Source organism: Physcomitrium patens, chromosome 12 (genome assembly GCF_059467195.1).
Source record: "Physcomitrium patens ecotype Gransden chromosome 12, ASM5946719v1, whole genome shotgun sequence".
Classification (NCBI taxonomy): Eukaryota; Viridiplantae; Streptophyta; class Bryopsida; order Funariales; family Funariaceae; genus Physcomitrium; species Physcomitrium patens.
The window spans coordinates 4,722,622-4,744,901 of NC_143421.1; the positions used below are offsets into that span (position 1 = coordinate 4,722,622).

The 22,280-nt window shown below is 32.7% G+C and overlaps 2 protein-coding genes and 1 long non-coding RNA gene across 3 annotated transcripts; all 3 read right to left on the reverse strand.

Annotated features, from left to right (window-relative positions):
* Positions 1 to 223: 223 nt before the first annotated feature.
* On the reverse strand, positions 224 to 1,468 carry LOC112289897 (uncharacterized). Its single transcript, XM_024535621.3, has 3 exons — positions 1,109 to 1,468; positions 804 to 925; positions 224 to 589 (listed from the first exon to the last, which is right to left on the reverse strand). The coding sequence occupies exons 1-3, from the start codon at positions 1,298 to 1,300 to the stop codon at positions 448 to 450; spliced, it is 456 nt and encodes a 151-aa protein (XP_024391389.1). The 5' UTR covers positions 1,301 to 1,468; the 3' UTR covers positions 224 to 447.
* Positions 1,469 to 6,936: 5,468 nt separating this feature from the next.
* On the reverse strand, positions 6,937 to 7,847 carry LOC149988009 (uncharacterized). Its single transcript, XR_016505731.1, has 2 exons — positions 7,565 to 7,847; positions 6,937 to 7,213 (listed from the first exon to the last, which is right to left on the reverse strand). It is a non-coding gene; the product is annotated as an uncharacterized LOC149988009 (long non-coding RNA).
* A 12,372-nt stretch (positions 7,848 to 20,219) lies between these two features.
* LOC112289414 (peroxidase P7) lies at positions 20,220 to 21,945 on the reverse strand. Its single transcript, XM_024534605.3, has 2 exons — positions 21,412 to 21,945; positions 20,220 to 21,298 (listed from the first exon to the last, which is right to left on the reverse strand). Exons 1-2 carry the CDS (start codon positions 21,943 to 21,945, stop codon positions 20,624 to 20,626), a joined length of 1,209 nt encoding a protein of 402 aa, XP_024390373.1. The 3' UTR covers positions 20,220 to 20,623.
* Positions 21,946 to 22,280: the final 335 nt, after the last annotated feature.

Sequence of the window (22,280 nt, forward strand, 5' to 3'; positions counted from 1 at the left end):
TTGCTTAAAGGTGGAAGTGACATCTAAGGGAACAACATCTCCTTCGAAATTTGACCTTGCGAGAGTGAGGCAGTAGTGACATGGCTCTCCATACTCACGGCAAAAGAATTCGACGTATTTACATCATTTGGAATGCAAATCACTCCCAAATCTTCACGTTAGCAGGCAACCTATGTCCCATCATCGTGTCAGAAACTCATTATGCAAATCGACGTCTCTGCACTTGTGAGGATAATGAATTGCAATAGATCATGTAATGCTAATAATACATACACATATACAGAAGTAGGCCCGGATGTAAGCTCTCAGTTCCGAATGGACTCTAAGTGCTGAGCCGCCATGTCTCACAGATTGGAAACACCAGGTACTGTCCTACTTTCTCTCTTCCGATGCTGCAATCGACAACAGCTGCTCCTGTACTTCAAAAGCTAATGCGTATGCACATACCTAAAGCTCAGATGAGTTAAAGCTCCTTTCTGCCTCGCCTTCACGAATGGAGTCTTCCATCTTTCCACCTTTGGGTTCGAAGACGGTATTCTCGACAACTTCTCCTCGGCTTTGCACAGCACGAGGTGTCGTTTTTCTCTTCCTGCGTGATTTCCAATACATTCCTTCAGTACATCCTTCTCCGAGACGGTGTTTTTCCATAACTCGCACGGACTATGGCCCAACGTCAGGTGTCTAAAGTGAACCCTAAAGCATCTGCCTAACTTTGATGAAATTCTGAGGTTCTGGCGTCTTTTCACGAATAGCGTTACCGACCTCAAGGACTGCAGGAGATATGGAGTGGATGCGTTACTGACCTCAAGGTGAATTGATTCTGTGGCTCAGGTTGAAAGTGACCTCCTTCGTCCCAACCTTCACAAGTCACCTCGCCTTCCTTGCTGATGTAGCACACTATGCCTTCAGTAGAATCCTCGAAAACCTGTTAAATGGAACGAATCATTCTCTTAATCCAAGCTGCTTGAAGCAATGCTTGCGATGATGCGATTATCTGCTATTCACAGTAGCCCTGAGGGAAGTGACTTGAACAAAGTGCAAAATTCTATCCTGCGAAGAGATGATGCCAAGAAACAATGTCATATGTGAAACTGTATGCTGAGCTCACCGGAGGAGTCGAAGTACTCCCTTCTTCGCGAGAAGCCTTCACACTGCTCCCATTGCTGCTAGCTCGGCATGCAAGGGAGTGTCGGCATTGAGAAGCCAATTGAACAGTAGCCGATTTCTTCACAACGCCGCTGGAAACGAGGACAACAGGCGATGAACACTGGGGCAAGCAGCGATGCGACAACATCGTCATGGCTAGCTTAGTTCAAAAACCACCACCCACCACTTCCTCACTGCTACCAATCCCGCGATTCGCAAAAGACGCGAATCACCTACGAACGCTCCCACCAGGCAGACGGATAATCTCAGCTCGCACTGCTAGTAGAGGTACCGCGAAAACATAAGCCGAGTAATCACACTGATGCACAGAAATTGCGATAACGATGACGAACAAGGAGCTTTGTAAGCACCCAGGAGAAGCGGTAAGTCGTCCACTAGCGATAAAGCAAGATCTCTCGCAAAGCAGGATCGACACGATGAGATCGAATAAAGCGTAGCTGCAGAGCGCGTCAGCCTTCTTGTCTGTAGCGAGAAAGACGATTCACTGGCGGATTAGGAACCCAGGTGATCAACCCGATTTTTCCTGATTCTGCAGGGATGCTGGCTTAATCGAAACTCAGTCTGAACGATCGAAATCACGATCTTCGTATCCGGATGAGCTTAGAGCGTCACTCATCTCAATTAAACCAGTAATTTTTTTGTTCTGTCTGTCTGGACTAGATCAATCCCAGCAAAGCAGCAGCAGCAGCAACATACAATTCGGATTAGGTTTCGGAAGCAGGCGCGACGGGACGATTGGGTGGTTTCGCAGGCACCGACGTCGTCGCGTCGAATCCTAGGCACTGAAAGCATCGATGACGAAGCTGTGCTGACATGGACGCTGTGCTGACCTGGCAGGTCCCCCCTTCCTCGAGTGGGATAAAATGTGGGCTGAGTCAGATGGATGACGTGGCATCGAATCTTTTATTCTGTGTGCTATCCCATTTGACTGAGCTTTATGTTTTTTTGATTTGATGTTGGAAATCCAGGAAAATAGGGTTTTCATATTACTTTTTTTTTTGAAAGTAACCTTTTGCGATGAAATTAGAGAAGCTTTTTGAGATGAATCAATCGACAGCCTTTTTATTTGTTTATTTTATTTATTTTTGAATGGGCTTAGTTATATTGTAATTTAATATTTCTAAAAATAACATGTAGTATAATCCTGAGGTGTTAGTTCTAATATAAATTAGAAAAATCCAACTTAAAAATATTGAGAACAGATTGTGTATTGAAGTAGTAGAACATTTCTTTTACAATCTTCATAAAGAAAAAGAAAAAAGAATTAAAAATCCAGTTTTTCAACATGTGTAAACAAAGCTCAAATTATCATCTAGTTTGTACTTAGTTTAAAATTGAGAAAGCTACTCCTAATTAAGTGCTGATTCAACCTCTCAAAGTCAACATATAATTATCAAAAAATTAATTAAATGTTATAATATATAAATAAATAAGATTTATTTAACTGCAAAATTACATTAAAAAATAAAAATAAAACATAGAGTTTATTTGGAACCACAAGCTATTTTATTTACTATTTTGATGTAATAAATTATGACAGAATCTTTTTTCTTCTTTTTATTAATTTGCGATTTTTTATGTATAAGATGTACATGAAACATACATTTAAGAATAATTATTTGATTTATAAGTATGTAATTATTTATATAAAAATTTTAAAATAGAAACTAATTCCATCAAGCAACAATTAAATGAACCAAAATTATTACAGATTAGAAAGAATAACTATATAATTAACCTCATAAAATTAAAAAGATAAAAACGAATTAATGTGATATTATGTCAAAAATAAGATCTAGTATACTTTCATGAAACTCATATTTAATAAAACTTAAAAATCTATTTTTAATGAGAATATATATATATATATATATAATCTAAACAATAAATACAATAATGTAATACATTATGATAAATATGATGATAGAACTAAGACAATACCAAAAAAATACTTTATTTGTTAAATATTTATAGAAAAAATTATCAAAATATATTAATATACTTATTCATAATTTTTTGTAAATAGATATTTTTTAAATCATGATAACTTAAAAGAAGAATATAAATATAATTATATTTTATTAATTATTAATAATTTTATGTATATATATATATATATATATATATATATATATAATTTTGAATTTTGAATTATTTTGGAGAATTCTTGTATTGTATTGACATCTTGTATCACACATCCTTGTATAGACACCTTGACAAAAAAGAATTAAATTTTATTTTAAATGAGATTTATTTTATTTTTATTTTTGTTTGTCATTGATGAATAGTGATAAAATACAACCATCAATTTTTTTATTATTTTAAAAAATTGCAAGAACAAAAAATTGAAGGTTGAGAGAATATGGAGCCATAGAATATAGATGGATAAGGATATATCAAATTTTGGTATTGAAGAAAAAAATATAAGAATAATCATAATTTTAAATCAAAACTAATTATTTTATATAGGGATGTATATGAAGAGGTGTGCAGCAAAGGAGGTTGCCAATTTTATAAAAAGATGTGTGTCTACCTAATAGTTTTATGATTTGTTTTATACATGTGTTTGTTCATATTTTTATTATTACGTTATTTTATCTATTTTATCTATTATATATATCTATATATATATATATATATATATGTATGTGTATGTAGAATATATAGTTTGCTGATATTTATTCTTTAGAGATGTTACTTAACTATAAAAAGTTAGAAAATTCTAATAGTATGTATTACTATAAAATCTTGCATTAATCTTATCATTTTGAATTTTTTGTGATATGAAAATTGTAATCCATAATAGATTAAATATTTTGTAGTTCTTAATTTAAGTTTGATTTATTTTTAAGTATGTAAAAAATACCTATATAGTATTAAGTCTTCATTTTAGCAAAATTTGTACCAAAGTCTTAAAGCAATAGGAAATGAATTAAGATGTATTCAAAAAGAAGAATAGAAATATCTTGTTTAAGCAATTTTCTTATGATTGCATAATTAACCATGAAGAAGAAAATCAACTATTGTTTGGACTGATTCTACAACTATAACAATAAACAAACTATTTTCTTTAAAATAAATATTAGCAATACATTTAAAAAATAGTTAATTTTACATTTAAAAGCTCTTGTAATTATTCCAATATATATAAATTAGTAAAAAAAAAAAAAAAAAAAAAAAATCTTTGCATACATTTGTATATAATTATGTATTTAGCAATTTTTTATTTTTATTTATTTTTTGATTTTTTACTGTATAATAATTTTTATCAATAGAATACAACTAAGATATGTAAAAAAATAGATTTGAATAGAACTTTAAAAAAGACATATAAAAAAAACAATGTATAAAAGATTATATTTTGAATTAAGTATGGTTATTTGAATACAATTTTATGCTTTTTGGTCACAATATTGTTCCAATTATTTTTGAATATTTTATAAATATTATAATTTATAAATTATTAGATGAATTTAATGTGATTTATTTAAATGAATTTTAATTTTTCTTTATAATATAAAGAAATTAAAAAATAAAATTTATTCTATTAAAGTTTTTAAAGATTTAAGACCAAATACCAAAATTAAAAAAATAAATATATTTTTTATGTATTTTAAAGATAATTTTTATAATTTATTATTTAAAATATAAGTTAAAAATTAGATTATAATAAAATAAAAATTATAATAGAGTAGATAATTTTAATAACTATATCTAATATTTTGTTTTAGAAATTATAAATTAGTATCAAATACTTAGCCAAAAAGATATATAATTAATTTTTTAAAAATATTTAAAATAAAAAATATATTTTAAATATTTTTAAAGGTTTAAAAATAAAATTTATTAAAAATAATTTTAAAAAATAAATATACCAAACTTTATATAAACTAGAATTATCACGGACATACATATTTACTTCAATAATTACCTACATGATCAAGTAGAAGTAAATAAAAATAGATTAATTTCATAATATCTTTTATAAAAGCTTATCAGAAGCTTTATAGATGTTGTTGTGACTTTATATATGTTTGTAGGCTAAAAACTTAGTCAATAAGTTAGCTACGTGACATGATGAAGAAAGAGAAGTTAGAAGCCACAACACTTAGTATCAGTAAGGTTGCATACAAAGAAAAGTGTGGAATAAGATAATTCTCACTTCTAACACTCTTTACTTATAGTTGAAGTTTACATCTATTATAGATGAACTTCATCTATAATTATTTTCATCTTTCTTTACTACATCTAACTAATATTGTAAATTCTTCTTAATCTAGTTCTTACTTAGAATCCTAACTACTACCAAAGTAACTTGTTTTAATCCTTTGCTATCTTTTGACTATTAGTAATTTATTATAGTTTAATCCTATATGGTGTAAAATATGTAAGATCTTGCTAATCTTCAAGACTTTCACTTTGTTGATTGTCAAAAGGCTTTCAAGTCTAATGCCTCTATGAGCTTGTGATGTCTATCTTTTAGTAATGCTTTTCTAAGCATATTAGTAAGCATGTCTTTTGTAGTACAATACTTCATACCTATGTGAAGCAAAAATAAATATCCACTAGTTAAGAATATATTCTAATTTACAACGATGTAATTATCCAAATTTCCAATAAGTATCTATTATTGTTTAATTAGGTATTCTATAATCCAAAAAAAATCCCAATCGTGATTAATATAAATCCCTCTAATATGTAATCTATTTTAATTAATCAATATCAATTAGCATATAATTTAATTGAATAAGTTGTTTCCTATTTTTTTTACTTTTCAACTCTCTACCAATTAACTCTCATTGTCAAATCTATGGTAACAATACAACCACATAAAGAACACTACAACTCCAATACAAGATAATAAAATAACTCAATTGACAACATATACTTAAAAGACAAATTTATATGATTTAAATAATTTTTGTTTTATCTTATTATTATTATTATTATTATTATTAATTTTTACTTTTTGTTAGTATTAAATATCATCCCAAAATTCAAAGTTCATCCAAAAGAAAATTCCATCCATGAATGGATTTTCATATGTAAATAAGAATTCATCTAACTTTAGATCATTGTCTTCTCTAGTAACTCTCCCATTTGAAATCCTTGGTTCATCTCTATTGATTTAAATTCATGCAAAATAATTTTTTATTTACTAAAAACTTTTAACAGTAAAACTTGGTAATCTTGCCTAGTCGTTGAAGTTGTACTTAATCTTGGATTCCGACCATTCAAAGAATTGGGAGTGATTAAAGCTTGGGACGACTTCTATTCTCCCTTAGCTCTGCCTCTAATGGTTTGCAGTCTTAAAGCCGAGTTGCCATGTTCTCTTAGAGAAGGTCACTCCTGTTCCTTTGGGGTTGATGCCTTTTGCTTTGAGCAGCCCCACTCCTCAGTGCATCATCTCCCTGAAGCGGAGAGTTGATGAAACTAACTATAGTCAATGCTTTTCTTGCCTTGCTATCCCACATGCTCAGTAGCATGAACCCTTACGATCCTTCCAGTTTGAATGATACTAGTCGCAAATTGGTTGCATGGCTCATCGAACAACAGCAAGATTGTGGAGAGGGTAAGTGCCTTCCCTCTTTGATGTTTACCTATTCCAGCACGCTCTTCCAATGCACAGCTAACAATCTACAACAAGATCGATAAATAGCAATAAGAACAAGAACCTCAACGTATCATTGGCAGCCTACGAGAACAGTTCCTACAACATCTTCCGGATGTGTTCTAGAGGGAACACTTGGTTGTGAAGAACAACAGTGGTTTGGCAAAAATAATATCGCTCATAGTATGAACTGTATTGACTTGGTTTGCATGTCTAGCTAAATAAAAAACGGAGACCACCAGGGCCTGACCACATTGGAGAACTTCTTGAGTCGGCTGCAATTGAGAGAACCTTCCATATGTAGAAGAGTTGTGACTAGTTTTTAGTGCACTAGGACAAAATCGCTCTTCCCAATGACTTGTGCCCAATTTTGGGTCACAAGATAACTTCAGCAAGGGCGCTGTGATGGTGACAATTACCGCCGTCGCCTGCCACCTTTGACCAGCCAGAGAACATCACTAGGATGAGTGAATGAAGCAATGGTGACGAGGGCAGGATCAGCTAGAGGAACAACAACTCCACATCGATGAAAATCAGTTGTTCCAGGGAATTAAAAAATGACACAAAAGGGAACGCCGCTAGAGGGAACCAATGAAATAAATACACGACGAGGAACTGTGGCAAGATCTTGGGGGTTTAGGAATCGGCGCATGAAGAATTAAAGAAACACAGCAAAAGACGAGCCGCTCCCACAATCGAAACGAAAAAAAAAACACATGTTCCTCAGTCATTTGCACAACGACATAGGCAATTGCAACTCCACCGTAGCATGAACACTGATGCTACCTTAGCCGCAACACCTCGAAGAAACCAAACTGGCTCCATTGTTGCTCCAGCAACACTAGAATTGACCCAATGCAGTCTTCAATTACCAGGTCAGCCGCAAAACATCAGCTGCCAGAACTGAGCACGATTTTGCTCCTAGGCAGCCTCCCCAAATGCAGCACCGCTGCACATGCCTAGTAGAGATAGAGAGCCGCAGACTTCGATTCATGCGGAGCTCACCCTACACACCAATCGAAGGAGGAAAAAAACAGTTTCGGAGCGCCCAGAGCTCGAGAAGACGTGAAGAAAAAACCAAAAAACAAGAGAGATCCAGTGGCTGGACCCCTATCGATGAGGAGGCTGCCGCCATTTAGGGGCAGTCTCTTGCCACATTGGTCACCTTTTAACTTTTTATTTTTATTTCTTTTCTTTTCTTTTCTTTTCTTTTGACAACGAGGGCTACTTCCATTGGCCATCATTTATTGTTAACTACAAAAAAATCTATTCATCATGGAAATTTGTCTCAATAAATTCTATTCTAAGTTGCATTTCTACTATGAATAATCTAATTTCTATTTTTTCTAAAAATTCCACTACTAACTCATAAAATCTGTGATTTTAAGCACAATAAGCGCATTTTTATACTAAATTTCCAAGTCAGTCAATTCAATGACTCATATATGGCGACTATTTGGGACATATATGAGTCATTGAATATCTAAATTTTCTTACTCCACAAGTAGGCCCTTATCTAAAGTTAGGCAAATGGATTTAATATTCTATCAATACTGTACTAGTAGTGCTATAGAACCAAACTAAAATTATTCATATGAAAGATCATACTCAATATTAGTGCAATCATATCTTCTAGTCCTACTTCTCTCGAGTTAGATGATTATTGAAGAAATTTGTCTATATAGTAAAGTAAGGTGAGATAATTCTATGGAATAAAAAAAGAAACAAAAAAAAGAGGAAGAAAAATAAAATAATTCTATGTAAAAAGCTAAAAGTTGGTGCTATATAATTCTTATTCAGAGAGAAGAATTTAAGTTAGTAGCTATGAGACCTACATATCCTCTAAGTTGAACATGTTGGCCACTTTTCTGTTCTAATATTAGCTCATATGGATAGGTGCCTTTTTGGACCAGATTTGAATCCAAGCCACTTCCTTCATAACCACTTTTGTGGCCAACTGCCTAATACTCCAAGGATGCTAATTAATTCCAAGTCATTTCTAAATAATATAAAATAAAGTTTTTTTTTTTTTTTTTTTTTTTTTTTTTGATTCACCTTCTTTATTAAAAAAGAGAGATAATATTTTAGTAGAACTGAGAACCTTGTAAAAGATATTCTTATCTTCTTGATGAGTCAAGATTCTCATTTTGTTGATAAATATCAAGTTTGATTAAGTTCTTTAGCTGGATCCTTACTCCTTTATGTAAACACAAAGTATAATATTTTTTCTTCTATGAAGTAAAATATTTATACTTTAAACTCCTTACATCTATTCATTTATGTTCTTGTTGAAAATAGTTCACCATTTAGTATTTTTAATTATAAAGAATTGTTATCAAACACTTTTTTGATATGTGTAAGTCATCAAATTGACTCTCTAGTCGTTTTAGGACAAGAGAATGCATGTAGAGTGCCAAAATTACAATTTTAAGATAAAGATGTACTTAGAAGATGTTAAATGATGGAGAATAGTCTAAGTGGAGAAGAAATGGAGTCTTAATAAGTCTTGAAGGTAATTATTTTAGTTGGTTTAGGATTTATATTTATTGTTGAGTAGTTTGTATTGGTTATTAAGATCAATATCTATATTAATCTTTCATCTATATATATTACTTATAAAAAACTATAAATATTAGTTAGTATTAAGAAGAATCATAAGAAAGAACTTCATGTCTTTTTAATTATTTATATAGAAAGAAGGACTTATAGTTGATTTAAATTAATTTTATTATCATAAAAAGTTATAAAGGTAATAAAATATAGTTTTAAATTTATTTTAATATTATAAAATATTATATAAATTTTTATAATTTATTTAGAATGTTTTAGGAGTTTTTAGAGTAATTTTCAAGACTTTGATAAAAATAAATTTTATCACTTTGGAAGCCATTATGAAAAAATAGAGTAAGATTTGAAGGCAACATTAAGTTCTTAGACTAACAAGGTATTTTCAAAGACCATGATGAAGTCAAAAATGCAAAATTATTGGTTTTACTAGTAGAAAGTAGGAGGACCAGCAGCTAGTGTAATCTTTGTAAGAAAGGTGGTGCACAAGTTCCATATAGGTTGTAGTACCTTGAAGGTAGTTAAGAAGATAAGACTAAGGCATCATGGCTTCTATTAAGAATCCATATACACTACTTGTGAGCCTAGGTGAGGCTCGAACTCCTGATCTCTTAAGCAAATTATCCTTGAGGTAAAAATTATTTATTTAATTATTTAATTATTTAATTATTATTTTTTAAACCTTCATAACTTACTCATAGTAATTCAAATTTATATGTTTCTTATATCATTGGAAAGATAAAACAATTATCTTTTTAAAAATATATATTTTAACTTTTTATTTTTATTTTTCATAAGATAAAAATTTAGTGAACAAACTATGAATAAATTTATAATATACAATTGCTTAGCTCCAATTGTTCTACTTGTTATGTGTTTTGCTTCTTTTGTTCTTGTTCTTGCTATTTTTACTTCACACCACCTATTACAAGCAACTCTTAATTGAGACCATCTTATAATTGGATAAAGGAGTGAATTTTACACTTACATCTATCAATCTTTTTAAGAAATAAGAATATAGGTGAAGAAACCCTTTATGAGTTGATGAAGAGTCTGAAAGAATTAAAGATAGAAATAATTATTTTAAAGAAAGACACAAGGTCAAGCACTTCACGACAAATTGAAGGATCAAAGGGATTTGTGGTGATGTGCATTTGGTATAATGATCCAAACTACAAACATGGTGATTGTGGATTATATACAGATGCTATGAAGAATAGTATTATTACCTTCAAAGAAGGCAAAATTAGAGATGCTGCAACAAATGAGCCTCTAGAAACTAACTTTGAGAGAAGAAGTATGAAGAAATTGATGGAAGATAGATTAGAGAAAAATAACTCTTTACTTGGTAAAGAAACAAAGACTTATATCATTGAGGCTAAATACATCAAGGTGGGAACCTCTATACATGTATCTAAAGAAGTAATGGTAAGGGAGGCTCAAGCTATTAGAAGACTAATTAGATGAGATGATCCAATTGATGCAACCACTATTAGGGCCTATTTGGTGAGTGAACATGGAGAGAAGGAATCTTATAATGCATGAGACGAGATGAAGACATGCAGAATTGATGAAGAAGAAGAGATAGGAGAGCCAACTAATAAGAAAAAAGCTCCAAGTGGTAGAAACATTGCTCCAAGAAAAAGACCAATAAGAAACATAAAGTAGAAGCAAGAGACTAGATCTTTTACTTTACACCTAAGAGCTGATGTTCCACTCTCAAAGAAAAAGTGGGAAGAGAGATTGGATAGCAGCAAGGATAAGGATAAGAAAGACAATACTAAAGGAAAAGATAACACATGAGTCTATACACTTCAATCTGATATTGAATCCTCAATTGTCATAAAAGGCATCTTAGAAGAAAGGATTTTGGATACCAAGATTGAGTTTATCTTAAAGAAAGCTCTTCGTATTGCCAAGAAAGGTTTTCATGAGTTCATCATTGATGTTATCCAGAAAAAAAAGCAAATGACAACTAAAACAATGATGGCAAGAGTATTAGATACTCTAATGATTAAAAAATAAAAAAATAGTTTAGATAAGTTTTTGCCTTGAAATGTGATAATATGGACAATAGTGACCAAAACAAAAAGTATGGAATTATTTTTGATAAGATTGTAAAAACAAAAGTTGAAATTATAAAGGAAGATTTATGTGATGAAATAGAGGATGAAGTGCTACAAATATTTTTATGTGATTGAATAGCTAATATAAAGGTGGATGCCAACACTCGTAAGAATTAAGAAAAAAATATTACAATGGAAGCCAAGGTATCTCAATGTGAGGTTAATAAGCTATGGAGGAATAATGGTGAAGCATTGACAATTTATACTCATCCATTTTGGGTAAGAGTTACTATAGAGACACATGTAAAGATTGGAGGCCTTAAAGAGCCAATCTTAGCATTAGTGGATTATAGCTTTGAGATCAATATCTTGTCTAGAAAGATTTATGAGAAAGATAATTAGTCAATTGATATCAACCATGGATGGATGTTGAGAGCTACCAACAATGAAAGAGGTAGCCTTTATAGAGCATGTCTAGCAATGGGCATCAAAATTGGTGATGTAGAAGTGGAACAAAATTTCTTTGTATAAAATCAAGGAAGTTATTCAATCATTTTGGAAGAGCCATATATCATTGCAACAAGGATGGAGACCAAGGTGTTGGATGATGGTTCATATTGTGTAAGGATTTGTAGCCATGATGATAAGAGATCAGTCCAGTTTCTTATAGTAAGACCAAATCATGAGAGGTGTAGAGATCAACTTAGAGAGACTTCTATGGACCATGAATATGATAATTTTTTGGATTTTTAGATTGCACATGTTGAGCATGGAGTGTCATGGATGCAAAGAAATCATCTATTATAGCATGCTCCAATATATAGAGAAGTAGTTGTAAGATTTGGAGTTTGACAAAAAATAGATGTATGAGTTTTTAAAAGGTTAAAGATTTGGATTCTAAACATAGAAGATTAATTAAAAAAATAAAAATAAAATAAAAAAGAGTAGGTGTGATTTTTAGTGATGAGTCTATTTCTAGAGTTATTAAAGAATAAGATTTTTTAAATGATGTTTTATAAGTTTTAGAAACTTTTCAAGGAGAAGTCATTGAATCTATTGACATGATGGTAGAGATTCATTCAAGAAGACTGTATGAAGAAATATTAAAGATAGCTACTGATGTAAAGTTGATTGAGAGTTATAGCTTAGAGATTGATGTAATGGTGAATACCAAGTATAAGACTGTAGCAAAGAAGGTGAGGCCATTGGCAATATAATTACCACTGGACTTTGAAAATCATATTAGGAAGGCTAAAAAAGAGCCTAAATTGAGGGAGATAAGAAGGATTGGATACAATCTCATAAAAGAGACATTGACTAAGCTAAAGATTGGAAGAATTGAGTTCTTGAAAGAACTTGAAAAAAAAAGATTCTAAGAAATGATCTCCAAGCATGGTAAGGCTTTTGTTTCTTTATCAAATGAGATTGAATGTATTAGTCCAAAGATTGTTGTGCCAATGTTCATTTTTATTATTCCACATGTTTCTTGAGATTTGAAGCTAATTCTTGTGCCAAAAGCCTTGCTACCTAAGTTGGTGAGTCTATTGAAGGAAAAGATACATATGAAAATACTTGAACCATCTATAGTTCCATATTTTAATTGATGGTTTACAATACCAAAGAAGTTTGGAGCTTTGAAATTCATTCAAAACATGCAGCCAAACAACAAGGTGACAATGAGAAATAAGGGATCAAGATCGATTGTGGATGAAGTTGCTGAGACTTGTTATATATTCTATTAGAGATCTTTATTCTCGTTGTGATTAGTTTTAACTTGGATTAAAAATTAGAGTTTTGACAACCATGAAGATTCCATTAGGAATTATGAGGATGTGCATTTTGCTTGAAGATGCTACTAATTCAATAGCTCATTTGTAAAATGTCACAAACTAAATCTTGAGGAATTTTGTACCTAAAAAGACTCTTCTTTTCATGGATGACATACCTATCAAAGACTGCAAAGACAAGACTAGAGACTTGATATTGGATATTGATGGATGTAGGAGGTTTGTAAAGGATCACATCGAAGATGTGGAGAAGACTTTGAAGAGGCTTGAAGAAGTAGATTTAACCTTATCCATTGATAAGTCCAAGTTTGGTGTTGATGAGATTGTGGTGGTTGGATACTTATATCGAAGGTATGGCAAAAAAACTAACTCTAAAAAGATTGATGTTATTGCTAAGATGAAAGCATATAGTAGCATCACTAAAGTAAGGAGGTTTTTAGGAGCTTGTGTCTTTAATCAGATTTGGATTTCTCACTTTCCTCACATAATTGAGCCATTATATAATCTATTAAAAAAAAGAACTAAATTCAAATGGAAGAAAAAGCAAGGGGTAGCCATCGATGGTCTAAACAAGATTTTGAAGTTGCCACCAATCTTGAGGTAATTTGACTATGATTGTAGCAAACCAATTGTTGTTATTGTTGATACAAGTCCTATTACTATTGGATGGACTATTACTCAAGATGATACAAAAGATAAGAGGTTTGTCATTAGGTTTGGAGCAAGAATTATTACGGATAAATAGAGAGCATATCCACAAATACAAAAGAAGCTTTGAGGAGCACTTATAGCTATAAAAGCAGATAGAAATTATTTAATTGGAGCCAATGTGGTGCTAGACTTAATTACTTAATTACTAATTGTTTATTCTTGATATTTCCATATTGAGAATGATAGCCTCCATTAAATCACTCAATCTTATGTTGGTTCTTATTTTTGGTAAGAAGAATTATGTGGCAGATATGCTATCTAGAGCCAGATATATTTGTGAAGAAGAAATAGAAACACAAGAAATTGGTAAAGATGATAAAGATGAGAACTATGGCTATGTGCTAGCCATTAATGGAATAAGCATGAGTGACAAAGATATGGCTTTTAGAGAAGATCTTTATGGAGACAAATTAAAAGACATTAGTATCTCTTTGAGTACCATGAAGAGACAAGAAGATTGGTCAAACAAGGCCTTCAAAGATATCAAACATTAAGCTTATGACTATATTTTGAGAAATAGTTTCTTATGGAAGAGACCAAAAAGGATGGATGTAGTACCATTAAGAGTGATAAATAATGCAAAAACCAAAAATCAAGCTCTCAAGGAGATCCATGATATACTTTGGGTAGGCCATAGAGGAATTTGGACTACCTACCATAAGATCAAGGAGCAATATTGATAGAAGAGCCTCTATACAGATGCGGAGTAATTTGTGGTTTTTTACACTGAATGCCAATTGTAGTCCAAAGTCAGATTCAGAGATGAGTTACATCCTACCTATCCACTTGCTATGTATTTTTAGTAGGTGATTAACTTGGTGGCTATGCCATTAGGATTATGGGGCATGAAGTATCTTGTTTTGGCAAGAGAAGAACTTTCAAATTATATTGAAGGGAGAGCTTTGAGGACCAAAACCACAAAAGAAGTATATAGATTCATCTTGGAAGATATCTTTAATAGATATGGATGCATTAGAAGGATAAGAGCTGATCAAGGAGAATTGAATATAATAGAGGCCAAAGATTTTTTTCAAAGATATAGTATTAAGTTGAAGTTGACAATTATTTATAATCTTGGAGCTAATGGCAAGAACAAGAGAGGACATCTTCCTATCATTGATGCTCTTATCAAAGATTACAAAGATAAGCCAAAGCAATAGCCAAGACTTCTATTATTTGCTTTATAGATAGATAGAATGATTCATAGCACTGTTAATAGTTATATGCCTGTTGAATTAATATTAGTCCAAAAGCTAATCATGCATGTAGAAGATTTTGTAACTAATTGGTTATTATTGGATTAGAAGGATGATATCACAAGAGAGATATTATTGAAGCTCTAGATTCAACAGCTTGAAAAATTACTTAAAGATCAAGAGATGGCATTGGAAAAATTAAAAGCTATCAGATTGAGTAACAAAGAGAGGTTTGACAAAACTCATTTTTAGAAGTTTAAATCAATTGAAGTTATGAATTAGGTATTAATGTTTGATAGTAGTTAGGAAAATGAACATAGCACTCTTAGGAAGTTTGCTCAAGGGTGGTTTGGACCATATATGGTTGTAGTAGTGCATGACAATGCTACCTATTCACTTCATGAGTTGGATGATACAATATTGAAGATATATGTGAGTAGAAAGAAAATCAAGGCATTCAAGACAAGAAATGGCAAATTTATTCCAAATAATCTTTTAGATTTTGAAACATTAGATTTGGATCAAATGAAAGATGTACAAACAGATAGAGATGATGAAGAAGACAAGCATGGTTAGATTGGCACATGCTAGAAGATGTGTAGGTTTAGAAAGGATGGATGTCATATTATAATTATTTATAGTATATAAAAAGTAAATAAAATAGATAATATATTTATAAGTATTGATATACTTTAGAATGTTTACTAGGTCAATTTAAAGAAAATTGATGTAAGAAAATTTAGTTTGAAATTTATTTATATTAATTATAGTATTTAAATTATATAAGATTTAGATATTTAATATAAAACTTAATTAGAAGATTGGAGCTCAAAGATGAAAATCCAAACCTCTAAGAAACTTATTTGGAGGGATGAAAGGAAGATATGCATGGATGAAGGCAAAAAGTAAAGATCTTCATTCCTATTAGTTGAAGCCCATGCCTAATAGGCATTCAACAAGCTTTCTACGACCATAACAAGGATTTTGGTAACTTTAAAAGAGGCATTTGAAAATCAAAAGTAAAGATTATAAGGTTTAGAATTTGGGCTATAATTTATACATAGATTTTAGAGGATTTAGAGTTAGGATGATAAAGTTATAGATATTTGAAGTTAAAGCATCTTTTTAAGATATATTGTTACTATTTTTAGGATATAAGAAGTTTTATGATAGATTTTGGAGATTGAAAGATGCGGCCACAATGATAATTTTAAGATCTACATTCATTTTAAAAATATTTCTGCATTTGGAGTTTGTATAAAGAAGTTATAGAGCATTGAAGATAACATATGTAATTCAAAGGCAATAAGTGAATTGTTTGTTGATAATAATGGTTGGAAACATATCTTGAGTTTTCAAATGAATTTTTAGTTCAAAATTTTTAAAAATATGTTTTATTAGGTTTAAAATCTATATATCAAAATTTTATGGTATTTGAGTATCTATTTTGTGAGATATGAAGAAATTTGCACATGGATATATGTAAATAAGGGTTTGAAGCTATTGTTAGAATTTTGGCAATATCTCAAGAATCATAAAAAAATTATAGTTGAAATTTGTTGTAGTAGTTATTAAAAGTATATTAGTACTTCATGTAAAATTTGGATTTATTTTGATGGTCCGATTGTGAGATATGAGTTGTTGAAGTTTGAAAAAAATTTACCTTAAGAATATATAAGGTTTTATAATATTTTTATTACAATTTTGATGATCTTTGGTACTCAGGACTTATGTATTGATGTAATTGCGCCTATAAGGACAATTTTATACATAAACTTGGTATTTTTTTTAATCTTGAAGCTTGATTGAGCAATTAGTGAAAGCAAGAAGCCCAACACTTTTTTAAGATAAATTTTCTCCACCACTATAATAGAGATGGCCAATTGATATGGAGCATGGATATACAATACATCCATCTAATAATATACAAAGTAAATTATATGAAACTTCTTCAAATGTTAAAATCCAGATAAGAAATGTTGCAATAGAGCAACATTTCTTTATTTAAGATATGTCTTATTCAATGATTTTAGAACAATCACATATTATGATAATACAAATAGAAACAAAAGTACTTAATAATTATTCAACCTATGCACAGATTTGCAGTCAAGTTAAAAAAAAAGTGGTATAATTTCTAACTGTACTTTCTAATCATGAAAAAAATTGAGATAGATTGAAAGAAAAGCCATTACCAAGAGTTATTGAAGAATTTAAGGATTTTGAAAAAATACCATTATAAAGCAAAATTATTGAGGTACAAAAAGAAAGATACTCTTGTAAGATATAGATGTCTTTGATGCAAGTTTATTGGCATTTTTGAAAATGAAAGTGTTATGAACAAAAAAGAAATTTATGGATAAAATTATAAAATATATATATATATATATATATATATATAAATATACATGAATTTTTGCTTCAAAAAATATTCTTTTAGAAGAGACCAAAGAAAAGAATTGGAATGCCACAATAATTGATTAGAAATAAGAAAGATCAACAAAAACTACTAAAATGATTTCACAATAGTTTGTAGGCAAGACATGGAAAAATTTGGCTACTTTTCATAAACTTAAAGCATGATATTGGTAAAAAAATATCTATATCAAAATATATTTTTATTTGTAGAATTGTATGAAACTTGTCAAACGTATTCTAATATATGACATAGACATGGTTTATATCCTACATATTCTTTGGCTATTCATTTTCAATGGATTGTTGATTTGATTATTATATCAATTAGATTATGGAAAATGAGATATTTGCTTTTAGAAAGAAAAGATTTTCAAATAAAGACATATAAAAATAAGTATAAAAGACCTTTTTAAAGATATAAATCTTTCAAGACAAAAAGTTGATTTTGACTTGGATAACAAAAATGATGAAGAAGATTTGGATGGAGACATAGTGTCACGGCCATAATCATGTAAGCTAATAATTACATATAGAAATAGGTAGAAGTAAGTAAAAGTAGATAAAAGTAAGTTAATTCTATAATATTTAATATAAAAGCTTCCTAGAAACTTCCTAGATGCTGCTTTGACTTCATAGGTGTCTTTAATTGACTTTTTGGATTAGAAACGTGGTCAACAAGTTGGCCATGTGCCACACATGTTGTTAGCTTGAAGATCAAGCTAACTATGTGGCCCACACGTAGAAAAACTTGCCTTGTAAGTCAAGGCATGTGTCCTACAAAGTCAACACATTTTGAAGGTCCTATAGAACATCGCCACGTAGCTCCTAGTTAGATAGTATATATAGAGACAAGAGTGAAGGCTTCTTCACTCTTGTCAACTCCTTTCTTGCTTCTAGTCTAGTTTCAAGGGTCTCTAGTTTTCTTGTCTTTTGGCAATAGCCATTCTAGTTTCTCTTTTCAATATACATACTTATAATTCATATTTTGTTACTTTTCTTTGAGTGAAGGCTTACTTGTCTGAATTGTTTTTTCATCGAGTTCTTGTCCTTGACACATAGAGAACATAATTTGAATCAAATAAGTATCAAAGACATGAATCTCAAAGAAAGAAATCTTCAATACACTCTTGTGACTTTAAAAAGAATTAGAAAATCATTCAAAGATGATATGGTATTGAACTAGAATGGCTATTGCCAAAAACAAAAAGACCAGAAAGTCTTGAAACAAGACTAAAGACTAGAAAGGCATTGACAAGAATGAAGAAGGCTTGACGCTTGCCTCCATATATACTCTTAATTAGGAGCTACATGGTGATGTCCTATAGGACCTCTAAAGCGTGTTGACTTTGCAAGACACATATCTTAACTTGCAAGGCAAGTTTTCTATATGTGCACCACATAATTAACTTTTTTTGCAAGCTACCAATACAAGGTTAACTTGTTGATCAAGTTTCTAACCTATCAAGCAATTACAAACACATATAAAACCAAAGCATTGTCTATGGAGCTTTTAGGAAGCTTCTCTAAAAGCTATTATGAAATTAATCTACTTTTATCTACTTTTATCTATTTCTACTCAATCATATAGGTATTTACTAGAATACCTATGTATATCCATGATAATAAGATTTGGATTATTTGGTACATATCAAAGAATGTGCAAGTTCAAAGGAGTTAGATGTCATGTGGTAATACGATTATATGGTGAAAAATAAAAAAATATGGATGTTATTATAAAAAAACCTAATAAAAAGATATAGTAGAAAAACAAGGATAAATGATAGGAAGATAGAAAAAAATTTAGTCTTAATGCTATTTTTTATTGAAAAGACTTTTATTTACTTTATAAGGGCATAAATACTTCAAATCAATATAAATGAAAAAAAAATAATATATGCATCTTTATGAAAGAATTAATAATATTTTTAAATAAAAATTTACATGTAAAAATTTATAAGTGTGAAAAGTTTGAGGTTAAATAAATAGTTAGATTAAAGAGAATAAGATTTTTGTGAGTTATGGTCTCAAAAAATTGAGATTTAGAGTAAGTGAGGGATTTTGAGATCTAAAATTATTTGATGGTTTGATTAAAGAAAAATTTAATAAAAGCAATTTAGACTTGAATATCTACACACAACCTTAATTTTTGGAGAAATTAAACAATTCAATAAAAAAAAATCTTTGTTGAAAGATCAACATTCAAATCAAAGAAGGAAGGCAGCCAATAATTACAAGGTTTTGAGAGCTTTTCTTACAATTGATAAGTTTGATTCTTTTCAAATTTTGTATACTTGTTAATTGTTTGTTTTTTGAAGTATAGGTGAAATTTTAGTCAAGATCTAAGATTTAATTAATATTTATTGAAGTTTCAAACAACTATATTAATTGATTGAGATTTATTTGGATTTTTTTGTAGGATTGGTTTAGGATTTAGGATTTGGTTAGGATTTAAGGATTTTCTAGGGATTTATTAGAGTTGGTCTAGCGTTTAGGATTTGGTTGAAGTTTAGGATTTTATAAGGATTTGACCTAGGATTTGGTTAATGTTCATTAAGATTTTAATTAGAATTTTGATTAAGATTTTATTAGGATTTTATTTAAGATTTGATTAAGATTCATTAGGATTTCAATTATAGTTAATTAGAGTTGAATTAGGATTTATTTAAGATTTCTAAATAAAAATATGACAGCTAAAACATGAAGTCAACTGCAATTTTGCATTGTTTCACTTATTTTAAAAATAAATAAACTACATACAACAATAAAACGTTGTAATTTCATCTTGGTTGAATAATCAGAACTCAAAAGGCGATACAAATATCAGAACCCAAACTAACCTCAAGTGTTCCACTGTCTCGTTCATGCACCTCAACAGGTGATGGAACTGAACTCAATAATCTGAAGCCTGAGCCCAATCAATGAACCAACAAAGCGGTTGACGAGACGACCACGACTTCGAAGGAATCCGACCTGATCCCGATCTAGACCCCGTTCGAGGCTGCGGCGGCGATCCACTACCACCGCAGCTGCCTGGACGCAATCAACACACACTAAGAATTGCTGCTGCCTGTTCCTAGCAACGCAAACTCTCTCGCAGGAATTCTATGAAGTAGGACTGGCGCACGTGGCGTCGCATGACGCTGGCTTGCAGAACTCGGAACTCACTGGAGCGAAGTCCATGTTCGCGTCGGGCGTGGTCGTGATGTCGACCGGGTTGCGCACCCAGCACTGTTTGCGAATCTGCCCCTGCGTGCCCGTCAGCACCCCGATGCGGCCCATCTTCGCCATGGACTCCTTGAAAGCGGCGAAGAACGCATCCTGGTTCGCCGCGAACAGAGTGACAAGCGGCTTGGTGCTCGGATCGGTGAACAGGACGTGGTCGGATGTTAAGATGCCGCGGCCCGCGACTATGCTCCTGAAGTAGCCGTTGTCGAAGACCGTGGTGCTGTTGGCGTCCAGCGTCATTCTGCGGTCCAGCCCCGCCGTGTTGCCGTCTGTGCAGTAGGTTTGGAGGGCTTCGCCGAATTTGGTGTCGGGGAAAGGGTTCTTCACCCCGGGCGCGAATCTGTCGGCGAACGTGGAGCAGCGGGCTTGACCGATCGTGTGACCTCCGGACAGCACCACCATGTCGGTCTTGTTCAGCCCGACATTGGCGAAGTTCTCGACCAGTCCCACTACTTTCAAGGTGCTGCCGGGCAGATTGGTCTTCGCAGCAAGCGCAAAAGAGTCCAGCCCATCCCTTCGGCCGAATGCTAGATCGATGTGAGGTCCTCCCGCCTGGCACCAGAAAACCCGACATCATGAGCCATGGTTGAGCCGATCGTGTTCGAGACAAACAACAAGCCCCCGTCCCGAAACGACAGTCACAACAAGAATAGCGACAAACTTACCTGTTCCACAGCCTCCGCAGCGGCGGCTCCCAGAATGTCCGCGCACGACACAATCCCCGGGCACGCCTTTTCCAGCTCGGCCTTGATGGCGTCGATGACGGTAAATTTGTCGACGGTGAAATTGTTGGGGTGGTCCCGCTCCGCCAGATTCACCTTGGTGGACTTGAGCAGCAGCGACGCGTCGCATCCCATCACGAAGCAGTCGTGGAAAAACAAACGCAGCAGCTGGGCGGGGGTGAGGGAGTCAGCGGCGATAGCTTTGGCAACCTCCGTCTTCACAATCTGCAGAAAGGTGGGGCACTTGGTGGTGTAGAAATCGTAATCCAGCGCCGGCTCGCCGTACACATCCTTACCCACTGGGCGTGGGCCAACTGCCGCTGGAGCAGGAGCACCACCCTGCTGTGCCGGCGGGGCTGCACCAGGAGCTCCAGCTTGGAGGAGGTTGCGCCGACCGCTGAATGGACACTCCTCGGCGGAAGCACTCAAAGCTAACAAGCTACAGATCACTCCGATCAGCAGCAGCGACGACTTCATGATGTCAGTTGGCACGAATTGCTGAAGAGTGGGTCGATCCGCCGACAACCGCAGTTGCTCTCCAGAGTGGATTCACCGGGAAATCCAAACCTGAAGAGGACGGATGTCACCCACTCCCAGACTGATGTGTTTAAACATGCAACTGAGAGCGAGTGTAGACTGCGCTAAATACTGCCGAAGCAAACTCGGATTTGCTTATGTCGACGTCTGGCCAGTGCCGCGCCACCATACCCGGCACTTACATCAGCGCCCGCATGATCATACCCTCCTGCGCAGCGCATATGTTCCAGAGGAAACGGCTACCGACGAATCTCTGACGAACGTGTTTGAAAGTA

What these genes read in the sequence shown, in the direction of transcription:
- LOC112289897 (XM_024535621.3), bottom strand. Translation starts at nt 1,300, where the DNA reads ATGACGATGTTGTCGCATCGCTGCTTGCCCCAGTGTTCATCGCCTGTT. An exon ending in GGAGTACTTCGACTCCTCCG is followed by an intron (nt 926 to 1,108) that starts GTGAGCTCAGCA and finishes TCCATTTAACAG; the next exon opens with GTTTTCGAGGATTCTACTGA. An exon ending in CAGAATCAATTCACCTTGAG is followed by an intron (nt 590 to 803) that starts GTCAGTAACGCA and finishes GAAATCACGCAG; the next exon opens with GAAGAGAAAAACGACACCTC.
- LOC112289414 (XM_024534605.3), bottom strand. Translation starts at nt 21,945, where the DNA reads ATGAAGTCGTCGCTGCTGCTGATCGGAGTGATCTGTAGCTTGTTAGCT. An exon ending in CTGCGGAGGCTGTGGAACAG is followed by an intron (nt 21,299 to 21,411) that starts GTAAGTTTGTCG and finishes TTCTGGTGCCAG; the next exon opens with GCGGGAGGACCTCACATCGA.